Source organism: Rhinatrema bivittatum, chromosome 6 (assembly GCF_901001135.1).
Source record: "Rhinatrema bivittatum chromosome 6, aRhiBiv1.1, whole genome shotgun sequence".
Lineage (NCBI taxonomy): Eukaryota > Metazoa > Chordata > Amphibia > Gymnophiona > Rhinatrematidae > Rhinatrema > Rhinatrema bivittatum.
This window is the reverse complement of record NC_042620.1, coordinates 193677219-193698869: the sequence shown is the minus strand read 5'-3', so window position 1 is coordinate 193698869 and position 21651 is coordinate 193677219. Positions and strand designations below refer to the sequence as shown.

Genomic DNA, 21651 nt, shown 5'->3' with positions numbered 1-21651 from the left:
GTCTTGGATTAGCCAAGTCAAAGTCTTTATCTAAACCCTTTTGAAATATTATGGAAAAACATGAAGGGAGCCACACATGCAAGAAAGCCCTCAAATGTTAGAGCTGAAACAGTTCTGCATGGAAGAATGGGCCAACATTCTTCAAGGGCGATGTGAGAGACTGATCAAGAGTAACAGGAAACATTTAGTTGAAGTTATTGCTTCTCAAGGTGGTACTACCAATTACTGAATGAAGGGTTCACATTTTTTCACACAAGGATATGATCATTGAACCTTTTGTTGTATAAATACTCAAAACATATCTTTTTTTGTCCAAGTTTTTTACTCAATAGGGTTATCTTCTCTCTTATCAGAGTTTATATTAAGATCTAATCATGTTTTAAGTATAAACTGTGCTAAAATACAGACCATCCTAGGGTGTTCACAAACTCTCAACATTGTAATCTTAGCCATTTATAAGTTCCATATTTTAAGAGGATGATTTTCAGACATCCGACATAACTTATATATTACACATGTAAGTTACACTAACTGTCAAAGCAAACATACAAGTGTAAGTTAATTTGAAAATTATCCCACCAAGTCTACCCCACATAAGTTATACCTGATATTTGGCATGCCCAAAATTTTCATGAAAACGAGGTGCATACAGTCGAATCTAACAAAGCATACATCTAAGTCCAAACCACTCCAATTCCACCCCCAGGAACGTGACACACCCATGCAATTTTGTTAAGGTTCATTTCTGCGCATGAAAACATATTTGTCCAGCTAAACAAATTTACATTCTCAAAATGTACTACCAATTTACCCTGATGATATATATTTTTATAAGATGATTCATGCTGAAGCTGCAAACTTTTTCTAGTGGCTTGTGAGGACAGGTATTTTAGCTTTTTCATGTATAGCTGATGCCAAGATAAATATTGGAAAACCCTGTCCAATAAAATACAACACATGCTACTTTGGTCTGTGCTGGGAACAAGCAACAAAAAATGGAGACATTTGGTGTTACCTCTTAATTTCCTTTCTTTGAATACTTCTAGACCAGTCCAGTGCATGGATTTATGCTATCCTGCTAGCACATGGAAACAAAAAATCACAACCTTTTCAGAGACACCATCACTGACTATAAAGGCATGATGCAGTCTGAAAACTTATTAACATCCTTATGTCAAACCAATGGAGAGGAGAACCCCGTTATGACCTAACTATGAAACACACACACATCTATGAAACAATTGGAAAACAGGAAGGAATCCTCCAATTGCAATCCCCTCTAAGAATTCCAATAGGGAACAGAAAGAAGCCACAAAGTAGAGATATGGAGAATCCATGGTTTCTCTCCATAGAGAAAGAATGAAGACCTCTTATCCAAGGACTAGAGAAAACAGAGCTAATGAATTCCTCAAAGGATTCTGGATTGGTTTAAGCAGAATTTAAAGAAAGGAAATTAACAGGTAAGACCAATTTTCTCCTTTCTTATCATCCTGCTAGACCAGTAAAGATGCATGGGAAGTATCCATGTCCTTTATCGACACAGGCAGGAAGACAACAGGGTTGCTCTAGGAATACTTTCCCCAAATACAGGATCTCTTTTGGCCTACATTTATAAATTGTAAAGTTTAGTGAAAGAATAAGGGAAGACTAATTACCTGCCTTACAATGTTCTCTGGCAGCATAGTTGTTAACGCCACCCAAGAGGAAGCCTGAATAAGCACAGAGAAGCTCTGTAGTATGCAGATCTCTCAGAAAACATATGAAGAAGAACATTTCTTTGATCCATCTGGACAAAGCTACCTCTGCCTTAGGAGATCCATCAAACACCACAAACAGCCTATCAATTTTCCTAAAGGGATTAGCTGCCTTTAGATATCTGAGGAAGATTTATCAAACATCACAGAAGAGGAGAAATCTTTTTTTTTACCATGATATTCCCTTGCTGGAAAATTCCAGGAAGAAACAGACTATATAGAACGGGAAAACAATGCCAAGTAAAGATAGCACTAGAGAAAAAGCAACAGACTGTGGAAAAAACTAGATGGGAATCTCTGCAAGATAAGGCTTGTAATTCTGAAATACATCTGGCCAAACAACATGGCCACAAGAAAATACCATCTTTAAGGAGAGAACCTTCAATGATGATGCATGTCTAAACAGCTTGAAGTGGGACCCACTAGAACACCACAAAACAAAAATTAGAACCTGTTGAGATTAACAGGACTCTAAGAGAGAACAAATACATTTAACTCCACAAATAAAGTGGGTGGTAGACAGAGACCCCTTGAATCCTACTTCTAAAAACAAAACATGACCACCACTTGAACCCTAACAAAAAAAAAAAGCTAATCCCTGTCCACGCATTGCAAGAAGGCGAACAGACATTGCTCCATGGTGAGACCTCACCTTCAGTACTTTGTACAATTCTGGTCACCACATCTCAAAAAAAGATATAGCTGCACTGGGGAATGGCTCCCCTATGAGGAAAAGCTAAAGAGGTTAGGGCTGTTCAGCTTGGAGAAAAGATGGCAGAGGGAGGATATGATAGAGGTCTACAAAATCATGAAAGCACTCGAACAGGTAAATGTGAATCGGATAATACAAGGACTAGGGGGCACTCCATTAAGTTAGCAAGTAACATATTTAAAACAAATCGGAGAAAATTCTTTCACTCAATGTACAATTAAGCTCTGGAATTTGTTGCCAGAGTATGTGGTTAGGGTAGTTAGTGTAGCTGGGTTCAAAAAAGGTTTGAATAAGTTCTTGGAGGATAAGTCCATTATTTATTTATTTATTTAGAAAGTCTTTTATACCGATATTAGTGGGGACATCATATCGGTTTACAGCGAACTTATAAGATGGAAATTACAATGAACAGGGAAAGGGATACAAAACTAAAAGAAAGAGAGGAACACAAGAGCAAATCGCAACAGGCAACAAGAGCAGTTATAAGATTGTCATAACAAGAACGGCTATGTACAAATTAATACAGCTATGGACAATATTTGAAACAGAGAGATTATAATACAGAGCAATATTCCAGCAGGAGAAAAAGTACAGGGGCATTAACTCATTAACTGCTATTAATCAAGCTGACTTAGGGAATAACCACTGCTATTACTGGCATTAGTAGCATGGGATCTCCTTAATATTTGGGTACTTGCCAGGTACTTGTAACCTGGATTGGCCACTGTTGGAAACAGGATGCCGGGCTTGATGGACCCTTTGTCTGACCCAGTATGGTAACTCATTACGTTCTTAGCTTTGCAACAAGCTTCAAAAGAAACACAATACCTGAACATAAGCCAATAAAATGGATTTTTGACAGTTTTTCTAAAAAAGTAGAAATCTTAGCAGAGCAATTCTATTTCCTACGAGCCCTTCCAAGGGCCAGGAAGTAAAACAAAATTGAGCTGGGTCCTCTACCAGAACCAGACCCTGGAATAACAGACCACAGATGATACGAAAACGGAGAAGAACATTGGCCCTCAGCATCACCAGATCCAAATACTACGGTCTTCTTGGTCAGTCTGCGGCAACGTGACTTACAGTTGACAAAACCACCTCTATTCCTTTCAAACCCTGCCTATATCCAAGTACGAAAAATATTTTTTTAAAAAGTCCATTCTTTGGCCATAGTTGGATTAGCACAATGATACCGCTGGAACATCTAACTCCTGCAGCTGAATAACTATCAGCTTTGAAGCTCTTGCAAATTGCCATTAAGTTCATGAGAGGGAAGCTGCACTGGTCTTCTATCATCTGGAAAGCTTCCTTGCTGAACTCAGACTCTCTGAGGTCCAGCATATTTCTGTTGATGAAGATAGCTTGGACATTCACCACTCCCTTAATGCAAGAGTTGTGAGAATTATACTACATTCTGTTTGGCCCAGCAGAACAGCATGCTTGCTTATTGGGCCACCATTGTGCTTTGTATGCCTCTTGTCTGTTTGCATAAGCTACTGCCTCGGCATTGGCTAAGAGCACCTGAACTATTGCAATCTACACTAATGGCAGAGAATGCAACAAAGCCAACCTAATGGCCCTGGTTTCCGCTCTGTTTATGGACCACAAGGCCTCCTTGGACTACTCTGCCACAACAATCAGCTCTCCTGCCCACTAGGCTCCCGTCCGAGATAACCACAATCCCTAGATTCAGTCCCTTTGAAAGATTCATGAAAGACGTTCACCAAGACATGTGCTCCCTTGCTGACAGCAGAAAGTAAACCACAAAGCAAACTCCTGTGACTGTAGAGGCCAGCGAGTCAACCAGGAATCTGGAGAAGCCAGATAAGAACTCTGGCCCAAGGGACCAACTCCAAGGGTCCATCAAGCCCAGCATCCTGTTTCCAACAGAGGCCAAAACCAGGCCACAAGAACCTGGCAATTACCCAAACACTAAGAAGATCCCATGCTACTGATGCAATTAATAGCAGTGGCTATTCCCTAAGTAAAATTGATTAATAGCCATTAATGGACTTCTCCTCCAAGAACTTATCCAAACCTTTTTTGAACCCAGCTACACTAACTGCACTAACCACATCCTCTGGCAACAAATTCCAGAGCTTTATTGTGCGTTGAGTGAAAAAGAATTTTCTCCGATTAGTCTTAAATGTGTTACTTGCTAACTTCATGGAATGCCCCCTAGTCCTTCTATTATTCGAAAGTGTAAATAACAGAGTCACATCTACTCGTTCAAGACCTCTCATGATCTTAAAGACCTCTATCATATGCCCCCTCAGCCGTCTCTTCTCCAAGCTGAACAGCCCTAACCTATTCAGCCTTTCCTCATAGGGGAGCCGTTCCATCCCCTTTATCATTTTGGTTGCCCTTCTCTGTACCTTCTCCATCACAACTATATCTTTTTTGAGATGCGGCAACCAGAATTGTACACAGTATTCAAGGTGCGGTCTCACCATGGAGCGATACAGAGGCATTACGACATTTTCCGTTCTATTAACCATTCCTTTCCTAATAATTCCTAACATTCTATTTGCTTTTTTAACTGCTGCAGCACACTGAGCCGACGATTTTAAAGTATTATCCACTATGATGCCTAGATCTTTTTCCTGGGTGGTAACTCCTAATATGGAACCTAACATCGTGTAACTACAGCAAGGGTTATTTTTCCCTATATACAACACCTTGCACTTGTCCACATTAAATTTCATCTGCCATATGGATGCCCAATCTTCCAGTCTTGCAAGGTCCTCCTGTAATGTATCACAGTCTGCTTGTGATTTAACTACTCTAAATAATTTTGTATCATCCGCAAATTTGATAACCTCACTCGTCGTATTCCTTTCCAGATCATTTATATATATATTGAAAAGCACCGGTCCAAGTACAGATCCCTGAGGCATTCCACTGTTTACCCTTTTCCACTGAGAAAATTGACCATTTAATCCTACTCTCTGTTTCCTGTCTTTTAACCAGTTTGTAATCCACAAAAGGACATCGCCTCCTATACCATGACTTTTTAGTTGTCGTAGAAGCCTCTCATGAGGGACTTGTCAAACGACTTCTGAAAATCCAAATACACTACATCTACTGGTTCACCTTTATCCACATGTTTATTAATCCCTTCAAAAAAATGAAGCAGTTTTGTTAGGCAAGACTTCCCTTGGGTAAATCCATGTTGACTGTGTCCCATTAAATCATGTCTTTCTATACGCTCTACGATTTTTATCTTGAGAATAGTTTCCACTATTTTCCCTGGCACTGAAGTCAGGCTCACTGGTCTATAGTTACCGGGATTGCCCCTGGAGCCTTTTTTAAATATTGGGGTTACATTTGCCACCCTCTAGTCTTCAGGTACAATGGATGATTTTAATGATAGGTTACAAATTTTAACTAATAGATCAGAAATTTCATTTTTTAGTTCCTTCAGAACCCTAGGATGCATACCATCTGGTCCAGGTGATTTGCTACTCTTTAGTTTGACAATCTGGCCTACTACATCTTCCAGGTTCACAGTGATTTCGTTCAGTTCGTCTGACTCATCACCCCTGAAAACCATCTCCGGAACTGGTATCTCCCCAACATCCTCATTAGTAAACACGGAGGCAAAGAATTCATTTAGTCTTTCTGCAATGGCCTTATCTTCCCTAAGAGCCCCTTTAACCCCTCTGTCATCTAATGGTCCAACTGACTCCCTCACAGGTTTCTTGCTTTGGATATATTTTAAAAAGTTTAGTTTTTGCCTCTATGGCCAACTTCATTTCAAATTCTCTCTTCGCCTGTCTTATCAATGTTTTACACTTAACTTGACAATGCTTATGTTTTATCCTATTTTCTTCAGATTGATCCTTCTTCCAATTTTTGAAGGATTTGTTTTGGCCAATAGCCTCTTTCACCTCACCTTTTAACCATGATGGTAATCATTTTGCCTTCCTTCTATCTTTCTTAATGCACGGAATACATATGGACTGCGCCTCTAGGATTGTATTTTTAAACAATGTCCAAGCCTGTTGAACATTAACCTTTGCAGCTGCACCTTTCAGTTCTTTTCTAACTATTTTCCTCATTTTATCAAAGTTTCCCTTTTTAAAATTTAGTGTTATAGTTGCAGATTTACTTATTGTCCCCCTCCAGTTATTAGTTTAAATTTGATCATGTTATGATCACTGTTGCCAGGTGGCCCCACCACTGTTACTTCTCTCACCAAATCTTGCGTTCCACTAAGAATTAAATCTAAAATTGCTCCCTCTCTTGTTGGTTCCTGAACCAATTGCTCCATGAAGCAATCATTTATTACATCCAGGAACTTTATGTCTCTAGCAAGTCCTGATGTTACATTTACCCAGTCAATATTGGGATAATTGAAATCTCCCAATTTTATTGCACTGCCAAATTGGTTTGCTTCCCTGATTTCTCTTAGCATTTCATCATCTGTCTGACCATTTTGTCCAGGTGGACGGTAGTATACTCCTAATACTATACTCTTACCCAACACACATGGGATTTCTACCCATATAGATTCTACTGAGCATTTACTCTCTTGTATGATCTTTATCCTGTTGAACTCTATACCCTCCCGGACATAAAGTGGCACACCCCCACCAAGTTGATCCTCCCTATCATTGCGATATAATTTGTACCCTGATATAGCACTGTCCCATTGGTTATCCTCCTTCCACCAAGTCTCTGTGATGACAATCTCATCATTTGCTGCTATACACTCTAACTCTCCCATCTTACTTCTTAGACTTCTGGCATTGGCATACAATGGACTAATAAGATCTATGTGCAGCTGCAAATGCAGATGATATCTGGTGGAGGGAGGGATCTAGACTTCTTCTATCAGTTCTGTGAAAGATTTCATATGGCCATCCTCCACCAGCTGGCCCAGATACCTTACCCCTGGCCATTGCCCACCTCTCCATATCAGGGGAGAACATACTTTGGGATATCTGTGGACTTTGCATTAAAGAAGTTATGTAAGATCTAACCCTTTCTGATAATGGCATGTGGCGTTGAAATGATCTCCAGACTCTTAAAGTGTGGGCTACAATCAAATGACCCCTAAGAATAGATTGTAAAATGAGAGGAAGATGGCATATGCAGCAAGGATGCCAAGCTACGCCCTCTTGCCGTCTCCTGTTCCATCTCTGACTTCGACTGTGAAGGGTCAGCTCCCAAACATACTCTCAGGCATGCTAAATGACATGCCCAATAATACCACAAACTCAGGAGGGCCCTATCCCCCTGCATCCCTGTGCCTCACCCCCACTGTATGTCTCAACTGTGGAGGTTTTCCTTGCCAAAGAAAACTAGTTATGGTTAACTCAGATATTCAGAGTTGACAACTTCACCTATGCGGCTAACTCTGGTTGGGCAATAGGGCTGTCCTAAACTTAGCCCATCAGACATAACCAGCTAACTTTAAGACAGCTGGGTATATTCAGTGATGTGGCCGCACTGCTGAACATACCTTGCTAGTTAGCCGGACATATTTATCTGGCTAACTAGCCGAGTCACACAGCAGCTGAAATTGGACCTCAATAACTTTAATTTACACATCCCTACTCTCTTAGCAACCTAAATTAACTAAGAACACAGCAATATTAAAATGCAGGCAGCAGTGCCAAATGTATGATTATCTATTAGTTGGTGAGAGATTGTATAAGTGCACTTGATGCAAACAGCTCCTGACTCTCAGAGAATGTATCCCATCTCTGGAGACTAGAGTGGGATGTTACGTTTTATACCAGATAGAAAGAGATTTAAATGTGAGCTTAAAACATGGCTGTTCAAAGTGCATATAATCTTACTTAAAATCAGAGTGTAAGAGAACTACTTTATCAAGAAGGGTGGGGATTTTTAGTTTGAAATATGAGGAATAAAATGTAATGAGAGAGCGAGGGAATTTCAATACTAAGAATAATAAGAGCTCTTTGGACCAAAAGTATATAGGACAGATGCAATGAAACATGTCTTACAATGTACTGATTACTATTATGTTTTAGCTGTTATATTATTTTCCTCTATAATTTGTTATATGTTTTTAAGTAAGTGGTTTAATTTGTATTGGAGCATTTCATTTGATATGTGTTAATTTTGTTTGTTTCAAAATTATGAATGTTAATTTTGTAAAACGTTGTGATCTTGATTTGGAATGACTGTATATAAAAAAGGCTACTGAACTGGAGGACGCAAATGTTTCGCTCCCTAGAAAACACACAACATCCGGATGTGCCACCAAAGACACCCCTCAAATCTTACATCGAAGACAGTCCAAAGCCACCACCTGAACCCTGAGGGAATGAAAGGATAAACCTTTCATCAAATCCTCCTACAAGAAGGCCAAAATATACACCACCGAGGCTCACATAGGATCCACTTTCTGCCCCATACACCAGGCCTCAAAAACTCTCCATACTTTCACATATGCCAGGAACGAGGAAGTCTTCCTAGACTGCAAGAGTGTTGCGATCACCCCTTCCAAATACCCCTTATTCCTCAATTGCTCTCTCTCAAAAGCCAAGTCGCTAGACAAAAGCAATATGCTTGATCTAAACATAAGGGAACTTGACGCAGTAGATTCAGATGAGCTAGCTGCTACGGGCCATCCACTGCTAGGCTGATCAAGTCCACAAACCACAGACGCCTCAGCCACTCTGGTGCAATGAGAATCATGTCACCTGGATGTATCTTTATATATTGCAAGATCTTGCCCACTAACAAAATCAGAGGAAAAAGAAGAAGAGGCATCAGAGTCCTCCTGGGGATCCTCTTCACTTCCTGGAGGCAGCCCTTCAGTGTTTGGACCTCCCCCAGAGGCCCTCAACTCTGGAGATAAAGGAGGAGGAGGGAAATCCCCATCCCCCTCCGCGGCCCACGCAGCAGCCCTTAATGTGGACAAGATGGCCACCGTTCCCGCACTTAGCAGGAAGGGATCGTCCATAGGCTGCTGCGCTGGCGAGAGCCTCCCAGGCTTGTGGCACCTGGCCGATTTAATCATTGCCATTGCTACCCAAAGTGCCCTCTCCGCTGGAGAGGCACCGGGAGCATTAGCCATTCCGCGAAAGAAGCGTGCGCGTCCCTACAAGCTGCACTGCATGGCACGAAACCCAGTGCCGGGCAGTGACAATAGAAGAGCCACCGGAGGAACGGGGAATAAAAACTGAGCCACCCAATCGCTTATGCAGAAGAGCCGGAGTAAAGCGTGCCATCCCACAGCAACCCCTATTCGCTCCCTTTGCCTTTAATTTCGTCCTCTCTTGTATTATAATTTTTTTTTAAGAAAAACTTTAATAGGCAATGAAATAAATTCAAACACGTCCCTTAAAGAATAGCCACAGGCTCAGTCCATCCTTCAGGGCAAGGGAACTGGGACCACCAGTTTTCTGCCCTGTCTAGCAATGAAAGACCAAGCAACAAAGGGTACCCTACCCTCTGCTCATCCGCCTCACAGACCAGGGGGGGATGGCCCCACTAGGACCTATCAACCCCCTGGGAGGCAAGCATTCCTAAATCTAGTCTCATTCCTTTTTTTTTTTTTTGAAAACTCAGACTGCAGGCTTTACACTTCCACCATCTGCTGGAGACAGAGAAATAATGAAGGACTGCAGGTGGCACCTCACGTTAAGTGTCAGTAAAACTTTTTCTGTCTCCATCTGCTGGAGGGGAGGCAAAACCCAGGAGTATGGACTGATCTGGGCAAGTACAGGGAACAAGCAATACACCTGCTTAAATAAAAATGTTTTTAACAGTGATTTAAAGGATTTTACATTATCCATTTGCCATATCACTTCCGGCAACGAATTCCAAAATGAAGATGCCGCTACCGAGAAGGAACAATCTCTGATCGCAGCAAGTTGTGCTTGTCTAGCAAAAGGTACATCAAGCAAATCTCACTGTAGAGATCCCAAAGCCTGAGATGGGCAATACAATTGCACTAGGACATTAGCCCACAGGCAGTTATTGGAAGAAATCCATTTATGTACAGCAACCCTAATTTTATACTGAATATGTTGAGCAATCGGAAGCCAATGTAAATCAAAAATAGAGGAGATGTGGTCACTGTAATGTGTAATCAAATGCAACTAAATAAATAAACCCACACATCTGGACTGGTCTAGCAGGATAAGGAAGGAGTTCTTTAACCTCTCTCTCCAACAAAAATTCATAAAATAAAATCTAGTACCTACCCAATCCATTGGCTGTTTTTTCTTATATATAATTAGATGACAGAACACTGGATTCTGGGAAATCACATGGAACATCTCTCAAGCTTTCCCTTGTCTCTCTCTTGTTTTGACTGTAAATACCATTGAGCAGGAACTGTCTCACATTTATCTGTACAGTATTACATACAGCTTGCAGTATTATATAAATCAATAATAATAGCAGCAATAATATTTATTAAGGGGTAAGCAAGTGCAGTAGTTACCTACAATTTATGTTATAGTACTAAGAAGCAATGGTACCTCTGCAAGCTCAGGGAGCAGCAATAGGAAGAACAGGGTAGACTGAAGCAGAGCTCGTCACCTGATAAAAAATATGGCAACAAAAAAGCAGAAGTTTGAAAAACTCTGTTCAGGAATCCAAGATTCTTGGTAAAACAACATAGCGCAGAGAAACGCTATCCAAATCACTTTATGGGTTTCAACTATGAAATTGATCAATGAAAAGACCTTACATCTGCACCATACAAATTCTAATGATGTATTACGCTTTTGAAGTACAAAGGACTCTGCATATCATAGGTGGTCATAGACTGATCAAACAGATTTGCATGTAGTTTCCTGCCTAGCCTCTGGGTACTAGTTGCCAAAACTTTTAGATTGTGCCACTACTTGAACTCCTGCAACATACTTAAACAGGACTAAGTCTGTACCTCTAGTTTCTTTTTGAGAGTGTGTGGCGCATCTTTCCCAATGCACCTCATCATGGTCTGCAGTGGAAGGACACTTTTAATTTCTGGGATCCGGAGTTCAACAAGTAATCTGTCATGCAAAGGAAACAATCAAGTTAAGACTAAAAGCATTTTATTCAAGCAAAGTTTCTTAGTTCAGCAAAAGGGGAAACAGCAAGGAACAAAGAAATGCCCGAGACAATAAGGGTTGAAAATATTAGGAAGGGGAGAAATAGGGCATTGCAGTGCCTGTGCGAAGCAGGTCCAAATCCCAGTTTACGTAATGATTTTATTTATTTAAAAGATATTTATCTCCTGCACTCCAATGATCATGTTACAGTAGTTACAGTAAAAACAAGCTTAAAAGTAACACATAAAAATCACAGCCAAAGGTGTGGCCAAAATATGGTAAGCATCTAGTCTCATGCCAGTCATTGGTGCTCAAGCTGTAGACCATAGACCTGCTAGCAACATCATCAAGTCAGCTATCCTTTTCCTCTTGTTTTCGAGTAGTAACTCCGATATCAGTGTCAATCCTTCAGAAAACAAATATGAGCTATAGCTCGCTGAGGACTAGTATAAAAATGGACCCTTGCCCTGACTCACTACTGTGCAACATTCATGACTCAGTTGTGCAAAGACTGGCCACTGCCTTCAATGGGCTTACAGCCTTTGCTGCCCCAAGGAACAAGAGCTGAACCTTGCTCTGCACAGTTAAACCATTAGACTAATTACATCATATTTTTGAATGTTATGCAGAAGACTGATGTGAATCTCAAAAGGACAGAGCCACCACAAATACAAATTTCTATTTCCCTTTTGCTTTCTGCTCTTTGTGTGCCTAGAGAATAAAATCAAACAATCTAAGCAAATTTTCCTCAGCATTGCTGAAGAAAATCACAGATCCAAGGAAGTTTTTTGACCTGAAAGCCCCACAAGACTAAGTCAGCCAGTTCAAACATCCCAGAAAACAGCAAATAAGAACTTCCGCCCTCCTCCTAGTCAGCTGTTTACTACCTGAGCATCTATTATTGTGACTGCAATCCTCTTCCCGTTCTCTATTCTATGAATTTATCCCTGCCCTTTCCATTCACATACCTGGTTCTCTGAATACTGCTAAGATCACAAGTCAATCTGTCTTCCCTTATACTTAATATGTAACTAGCTGACTCTGGATGAAATTTGCCCCCCGCCCCAAACATTCTTTTGACCCTGTTTAACTCCAGCACGCGGTCCTATTCCAAACCCATCACCTCTGCCACTGCTGGTCACCAGTCTATCTCTGTCGGGTCACAGAGAACTTCTAGCCTTGTAATCTGCCAGGCCATGGGACCATTTTCAGGAGTCACGGAACTTTGCAATATAAACATTTTGTGTAGTACATGTGCCCCTTGGAGGCCATCAGTGAAACAACACAGGAGCCTAAAGCTAGAGGCCAACCTGAGCAACCTAAGTGTATTAAATAGAGACAGGATTCTGACAATTGCATAATGCAATCCTGAAATCCCAAGATTTCTGCTTTTTACACCAGGGCTATATTCCAAAATGAATACATATATATTTTTATGAGTTGATGTGTTACAGAACCTATCCATTCAATGAGATGTTAGCATTCCAGTTCTGCCTATCTAGAACAAAGATGGTCAAGTTGTAACACTGAAGGTCAGTTCTAATGACACAGGTGACCACCAGTAATACTGTCTTGAGGGACAGAGCCTTCAAAAATATTCCCTTTAGGGTTTCATAGGATGGCACAAACAGCCCTAAGAACCAGACTAAGGTCCCATGTAAGCTGAACATGCTTCACACCCCTGAAGAATCAAACTACATCAAGGACCACCCCTGCACTTGACCTCTATAAACATGTCAATGATGCCACCTGTACTCTCAGACAACTAAGGGCCCAAGCCCTTATCCACACCTTCCTGGAGAAAGGACAAGATTACTGAAGGCTGTCCTTTAAATGGAAAGATACTTCTTATCCTGGAGCCAAGCCTCACAAATCTCCACACTCATATAGGCCAGGGAAGTGGAATTTGTTTCTAGCTTTCAACAGTGTCACTATTACTGACCTGGTGCAACCTCGCTCTCTCAAGTGGTCAGGTCATAAAACAAAATGGAGCAGGCCCTCCATGGGAATCAGATCTTGATGAAAATGGCACTTGAATGGAGGAAACCTGAGAGGCTCCCCCATCTTTATTCTCATGAGATCATGGCCCAGTTTTGAGCCAACAGACCAGATCAGACTCAGGTGATCTGATATTCTTTAGACCACCTTCCCTATAATAAGCAATGGTAGACACACATACAGAAGGAAGTCCTGCAGCCACAGCTCCAAGAGTGTCTCCAAATCCTTGGACCCCCCTTCTCTCTCCTATGACTTGAGAATTTCTCAGCCTTGGCATTGATGGGTTGCCAATAAATCCCATTGAGGGAAGGCCCAATTGTCCATGATCTGGGCAAATACCAACTCAGCCAGTTACCATTCCTTTGGGTCAAGTATATGTCAACTCAGAAAATCCACCTGGACAATGTGATCTGAGCTGCTGACAAATGCCCAAGATGCCTTTCCACCAAATTCATGATGAACTTTGCTTCTCTGGATACTAGTGGGTTTCTGGTGCCCACTATCTGTTCACATAGGCCCCAGAGATGGCAGGGGAAATAAACTGGTTCAATTGAAACTCAGAGACCACTTTCGGTAAAAAGAGAAACAGCTCCTGGCAAGACAAGGCCTGTAGCTCGGAAACTCTACGCGCAGAACAATTTGCCACAAGGAACACTGTTGTCAATGTCAGAAACCGCAAAGAGAGTATACAGCGGTCAAAACATAAGGCCTACCAAAAAATCCAAAACCAAATTGAGACTCCAAAGGGGCACGGGAAATGCAAAGGACAACGAAGATGTTCCACTCCTTTCAGAAAATGGACCACATCAGAATAAGCCGACAAGGATCCACCATTGACCGGACCCCTGAAATAGGCAAGAGCAGTTACTTGTACCCGTAAGGAATAAAGGGCCAAGCCTTTATTCAAGCCATCCTACAAAAATTCCAAAATGAATGGTATCTTAACCAAACAAGGAAGAGGATTGCGATCCTCACATCAGGCCTCAAACACTCTCCAAATCCACACATAGGAAGTGTAGAACTTTCTAGCTCTTAGCAAGGTGGAGATTACTGCTGCAGAGTATCCACGTTTCAGCAAGCGAGCCCTGTCAAGGGCCATACTGTAAGACAAAATCGAGTCAGATCTTCATGAAGGACAGGCCACTGCTGCAACAGGTTCCTGTGCGCCGGAAGTCGAAGAGGCGAATCCACCAGAAGCCTCCGCAGTTCTGTATGCCATGGTCTCCTACGCCAATCTGCAGCAACCAAGAGCACCATCCCTCCGTAGCGTCCGATCCTTCAAATCAATCTGCCCAACATGGGCCATGGAGAAAATGCATACAGCAACTTGTCTTCTGAGGGCATCGATCTCCAATGACCTCAGATCTCTTTTGCAACTGAAGAACTGCGAAAATTATGCAGTGCTTAAAGTCGCCAACAGGTCCAGGAATGGGAGACCCCAGAGATCCCAAATAAGCTGAAAGTCCTCGTCTGACAATGCCCACTCTCCTGGGTCCAGAAGTCTGCTCTTACATTGTCTTAGCCTGTGATGTGCGAGGCTGAGTCATCTGGAGTTGCACGTCAGCCCATTCCATAAGATGATTAATACCCCTAACTAGGCTAGATATTTCCTAGTGATCCTGATTACAACATTTAAAATCCTGTACCTAGTTAAAGATGTATTTAGTAAATTTGTTTTCAACCGTTTTCATATAATCTTTGTTCGCTGTAAAGGCTATGCCTATGTAACAGGTTCACTGTCCAAGTTCTAAGTTATATGTAAACCGATACGATGTGCAAACGGATGTCGTTATATAACATATGCTAAATAAATTAAATAAATCTATTTCCTGCGACACTTGCTGGCTTTTAGTATCTTCCTGCTGACTGATTTAAGCCACAGTTGTTGCATTGTCAGACATTATGCGGACCAAGCGACCCTGCAGCCTGTTGCCAAACTGTAAACATGCCAACCGGACTGCCCCGGCCTCCAGGTGATTAATGTTCCAGAGGGAAAAAGTAGAGGAATCCAGACCAGGAGGAGCCCGAGGAGTACTCACTTACCTACCTTCCCCTGCTGAGAAACCAGTTAGAGGAGTTCTAAATTCAGGTGCCCCAACTGAGTCGTCTTTACCCAGACCCACATCCGGCTGGGAAGAACCAGGCTTAGTGAAATCAGAGGAAGACAATTCTCCCCAAGCCTCCAAACAAGCTGGCACAAATCAAGGGGCACTCCTGGCTGAGATGCCCGAATATGACAAGCAGTGGAAAGAGAAAGATGCTTAGGCTTCTTAGGTACATTATAACCGACAGTGCGCTGAGTGGCAACAAAGGCGTGCGTCTAGCTGTTTCTTTTCCCTTTTTTTTTCTTTTTTGTGTGCTCAACTAGGCGCTCAAAAATTATGCGTCCAACATTTAGGGGCACACACTTAGGCCAAAAAATTAAGCGCACAGTACCACTTGAGCCCAGAGGGAAACGGCTTAACGTGGGTGCACAGACTACAAGGCCCGACTGTGCACCCAAGAACAGAGTGCACAACATGGACGCACAGCTAGACACACATGCCGGACTGACAATCCTGTAGAGCAGTGGTTCTTAACCTTTTTTCTATCAGGACACACTTGAGATATGACGCTCATATGCATGACACACTCAACACATGACCATCATAGGACTAAATATAAGCATATGCTCTGCATCCACAGAAATCTCCCACTTCCTAACAACGAGTGCAGAGCAGAACTAAAACATTTCTCTGTACAACTCACCATACAAAAAAGATATTCTGATTCTGGTGTCATCTCAATAACAGCATCACACACCCCCTTACTACCAGGTGCATTGTAAAATAACAGAAAACCTGGAAAAAAAAAAGAAATCTCACTCTGTAAATGTTTATCAAATCTGCCACACCGAAGCAGCACTAACTCCAAGAAATGAAACAGCAATAGCCCTACCCCATAAAAAGGCAGTTCACCACCAGTGCAATATCATATGGAGAAAATACAACAAATAAGACTGATACAAATCCCTACTTGCTAGTAAAGTATCTCATCTCAGTCACACACACACAGAACAGTCAGACCTACCTTCACCTAACATCGAATAAAATACCACAAATTACAAAACTAAAACTGGAATGGAAACCCAAGACCACCTTCTGTATTCAGTGCTAAACTGGGAAACTAGAAACAAAAATATATTTCCTCCTACACTAAGCAAAGTTCAAAGGCAGAAGAAAAGCATATTCTCAAAACTGACATATTATAGCTCTTATATGCTGTCACTCCTCTCCATGCCCCCATCACCCCTCACTTGTCCCAACTACTCAATCATCCCTTCTCGTGCTTATAACCCTGTCCAAAATTCCAGACAAATGGCATGGGCCGCCCATTGCTCCATGTGACAGGGGCCGGCCAATGGCACCGATAGCCCATGTCACATGGTAAGGGCAAAGGGCCATCAGCACCATTTCGATTAGTGGCAGCCGATGGCCCGAGAGGGGGACATCGCTCCCGGGGCCCCCACTGGACCACCAGGACTTTAGGCAAGTTTTTTTTTGGGGGTGGGGTCGGGAGGGCGGGGGATTGTAAATAATTAGATCTGAAGGGTTGGGGTGGGTTTGGGGTTTTTTTTTCTGTGTGCCCTTTCTCTCCCCCCCCCCCCAAAATGATAAGAAAACCACACAAAATTTCATGGGGTTTTCCTATCATTTTCGGGGACCCCTGATACATGACGAATTATGAAATATCGTACGATATTTTAATTCATCATAAAAACGATGCACATCCCTAACTCTAAGTCTCTGTATACTTTTTTTTAAAACTTACCAGAGCTCAGCCTTTCCTGGCTGAGTAGAGAGACAGTCTCCGGCTGCGGGGAGAGAGGGCATGTGCTCTCACTGCTGTGCTCAAGCAGCTAAGTCCACACCGGCTGAAAAATCAGCTAATGGACCAAGGCACTCGTCTAATAGACCACAGAAATCACCTCAAGAATTCTCAACTGTGGGAGGGACCATCTGGTATCACCGCAGAAGAGCGGGGCAAATTTCCTGAATTCTCCTTTTCTTTAAAATGAAGCAATCCCCAGTGGGGAGATGCACATCCACCATCTGCTGGAGACGAAGAATACTGGCTGGTTGATGTCACTGCAGGGGTATATATACTGTGACATCAGCTTGCTCCATCTCCACTTACTGGTAGAAGTACGTAACCACTTGTTCTGGATTCATCTGACTGGACGCAAAGAAAAATATAAATTCTGCTTCCATTGGAAAATAATTATGTAATGTGAAAACCCTTCTAACTGGAAACTGGCTGTATCACAGAACACAGGGAATCTGCTATGAAAACAATGCACTCTTATAACAGAAATTTTATTCTCACTGTAGTCCTGATCTTAGAGCATCCACATTCTTGCTTCCATCCATGACTTCCAGGCAACTTGCCAGAACAGAGATTGCCCTTTCGTCAAACTCATTCAGACGTTCCTGTAAAGCACACAAAATGCAAAAAACAAAAGGACTAAGTAACAGAAAATGACCAGTTTTTTTTCATATATTGTAAACAAATGCTACTGTGAGCTGCTGTAAATCATTAAAATGTCTCTAAACTTCCATTATGATAAAAATCTATCCGGCACATGCGTGTTTTGCATTAACATTAGTAATAGTTTTGATTTTCATTTTCAGGCATTCTTTCTGCAAGAATACACCTGCAGAGCAATATTCAGCCTCAGGTCGGCTTACTTCTTTGGGATATTCAGCAGCATTGTTGAATATACCTGACAATCTTAAAGACAGCTGGATAACTTTATCCAGCTAATTTTAGGACTACTCTATGGCAAGCCAGACTGAAGATCGATGTTAGCAGGATAAGTTATCCAGATAACTTAACTCTGTCCCAGAATGCCCCTAAATGAGTTATCCAGCTAAAATTTAGCTGGATCAAAATATTTAAAATGGAGAAATTACTTACCTGATAATTTCATTTTCCTTAGAGTAGACAGATGGACTCAGGACCAATGGGTTATGCTCCCCTGCCAACAAATGGAAACAGTCAGATTTCAAAGCTGACATTACCCTACATACACCTCTGCAGTGACCTCAGCCCTTCAGTATTCTCTTCAAAGCCAGTGTGGACATACTAATGAAAAAACTTGATTAAAAACGGATAACTGTAACTGTACTCGACCAATCATAAACACTGAACTCCAGTAAGAATATAGATGCCCTGATCTAGGGCTGAGGTCACTGCAGGGGTGTATGTAGGGTGACGTCAGCTTTGAAATCTGACTCAGTCTCCATCTTCTGGCAGGGGAGCATAACCCATTGGTCCCGAGTCCATCTGGCTACATGCTAGGAAAATTGGCACTTAGCCAGATAACTCATAAAGGAAAATTGGTTCTTACCTGCTAATTTTCATTCCTGTAGTACCACGGATCAGTCCAGACTCCTGGGTTTATGCATCCGTGCCAGAAGATGGATACAGAGAAAGTTTAACTGACACTGCTTTATAATTCCTGGTGCCACCTGCAGTTCCTCAGTATTGAACTGTACCCAAGCCAGAAAAAACATTGGTAAAAACTTATCAAGAAAATAGTCAAACCGCTTAAAACCTATTAGAACATCCCCAAAAAAAAAAAGCTTAAAGCACTGAAAGCAACCAGAGTCAAGCAGCTAACTCTCCACCCCCTAGAACGGGCGGGTTCTGAACTGATCCGTGGTACTACAGGAATGAAAATTAGCTATAAAAACCAATTTTCCTTTCCCTGTACATACCCAGATCAGTCCAAACTCCTGGAATGTACCAAAGTTCCCTACTCAAAGTGGGTCCTGGAGAGTCCAGCTCGCAAAACACTCTCACCAAAAGAGCGAGCTTCTGGATCCCGGATGTCTAAGCGATAATGACGCGAAAAGGTATGCAACGATTCCCATGCTGCTGCTCTACAAATATCCTGTGGTGATACCAAGTGAGCCTCCGCCCATGAGGCTGCGTGCGATCAAGTATAATGAGCCCGCAAACCACCAGGTACCTGATGACCCTTGATTATGTAGGCTGACCCAATAGCCTCCTTAAGCCACCTCGCAATGGTATCCTTGGAAGCCTGGGTATCTTTCTTTGCACCACGCCACAGAACAAACAGGTGATCCGATCTCCTAAAGTCATTTGTCACCTCGAGATACCTCATCAAGGCTCTCTGGACGTCCAAACGTCTGAGCTCTCGCACATGAGGTGCAGAATCATCCAAATCCGGAAAAGCTGGAAGTTCCATAGTCTGATTAACATGAAACGACGAGACCACCTTGGGAAGGAAGGAGGGAACCGTCTGCAAGGACATGCCTAAATCTGAAATCTGAAGGAATGGATCTCGACAAGACAACACTTGCAATTCTGATATCCTTCTTGCCGAACAAACAGCTACCAGGAAAACAACCTTCAGAGTCAAATCCTTTAAAGTTGCCCTGCGGAGAGGCTCAAAGGGCAGTTCACCTAATACTCGCAGGACAAGATTAAGATTCCAGGATGGGCAGACTCTAACCTAAGGGAGCAAATTCTTAACCCCTCAAAGAAATCTGAATACATCCGGATGAGAGGACAAAGTCCCCCCATTCACTGTCCCACGTAAAGATGCCAGAGCCGCTACCTGTACTCGGAGAGAGTTAAAAGCCAAGCCTTTGCTCAAACTGTCTTGCAGAAAAGAAAATCTGAGACACCAAAGAATGTAAAGTCTGAACATCCTTAATATACACCAAGACTCAAAAACCTTCCATACCCGGACATAAGACAGAGATGTAGACATTCACCTAGCATGAAGAAGGGTAGTGATAACAGACTCGGGGTATCCCCTGCGCCTCAAATGCTGCTTCCCTGCCAGCTGGTACACAGCTGCTTCCAGTCCAGGACCAGATCCGCCCCATCAAAGGACCTGAGGAATCAGTGGAGCATCTGAGGACCTGATAAATCAGTAGAGCTAACTCTTCCCTCCAGAACAACCAAAGAATTTTGGTATCGTCCTCCTTGGACACCGGCACATCATCTGTATCGTCCCCAGCACCCGGGTCACCCATATCCAGGTCAGGAGCCAGGGTCCCCTAACTTCACCCCAGAATCCCTGGGGATCTCCAAGGACCCTACCAAATCCGTCAAACACCCGCTGGATCGAACAGGGCCAGCCCTACTTGTTGGAGCCCCAGACCCTCCTGTTGCACCAAAAATGCACGGTGAAGCAATAAAACAAACTCAGGGAAAAGACGTGGGGAGCCGATGCCGTAGGCAAGCCATTCCATGACTGTGAAAACAATGAGAGGCAGAGCCTCTCCTGCGCTCCCCTGCCAGTCTACAGGGCCCAGGTGATCTGGGGAAAGCTACGGGGGGGAGGAGGGGGGAATCCCCCATCCCCTCTAATGGTGCAGACAGGCCTGCCCAGGAAGCTAAGATGGCCACGCCATCGGAGCCTGAGGGCCTGGCACGGGAGAAACTGTCCCCAGCAGGAGCAACATATGTGGCAGCCTCAAGTCACCGACATTTCGTGGTGGTGGGAGGAAGAGATGGCCCTTCACTGTCTGAAAGGCATGCGGCACACAAGAGAAAGCCTGCTTAAACGCGAGGAAACCATGCCAAATGTGTGGCAGGCCTGGCCCCGAACCATGATCATGCAGCCGGCCCAGGAATCCCTCGTCAAGTGTGGATACTGCCCCAAAAATGCTCCCCTTGACAAGAGAAGGCTGCTCGGTGGAACCCAGAGAACTCACTGCTCAGCTCCAGCTGCTTCCTGCACTACTCGGCACTTTTTTTTTTTTTTAAACTTTACTAAGGAAACAGGAACTCTCCTCTCCTAAGGCTGAAGGGAGCTGTCCAGCTTCATCCCAGCCTGAAGGAAAAAGGAGAGAGAGAGAGAGTCCTGAAAAGCAGCTGACTTAGAGCCCAAAAAGCCGCCTCGGTGGCCTCATGAAGGAGAAGGATCTGGCCCACCAGATTTGCACCCCACGAATCACACTGCAGTGAGCATACAAAAAGGTCACCAACCACCAGCTCATCCATCTCAACTAAACAGGGAGGGGTTCCCCCTGGGAACCCTATGCCTGGGAGGAAGGCTCCTAAGAAAAAAGGAAGAAAAAAAAAGACGAAAAAGACAGAAGCTGCAGGTTCTGTCTTTTTTCTTCCTCTTCATCGTGGTCTTCAT

At 42.9% G+C, this 21651-nt stretch overlaps 1 protein-coding gene across 3 annotated transcripts in view; it reads right to left on the bottom strand.

Moving 5' to 3' along the window:
- FASTKD2 (FAST kinase domains 2) overlaps nucleotides 1-21651 on the bottom strand; it is a 120003-nt gene that overhangs the window by 70301 nt on the left and 28051 nt on the right. For all 3 annotated transcript variants that reach the window (XM_029606345.1, XM_029606347.1, XM_029606346.1), the window contains 2 exons: nucleotides 17853-17956; nucleotides 11342-11450 (listed from right to left, as the gene is read on the bottom strand). In XM_029606345.1, coding sequence (XP_029462205.1) covers nucleotides 11342-11450; nucleotides 17853-17956 — 213 coding nt within the window. The remainder of the gene's footprint in view (nucleotides 1-11341; nucleotides 11451-17852; nucleotides 17957-21651) is intronic.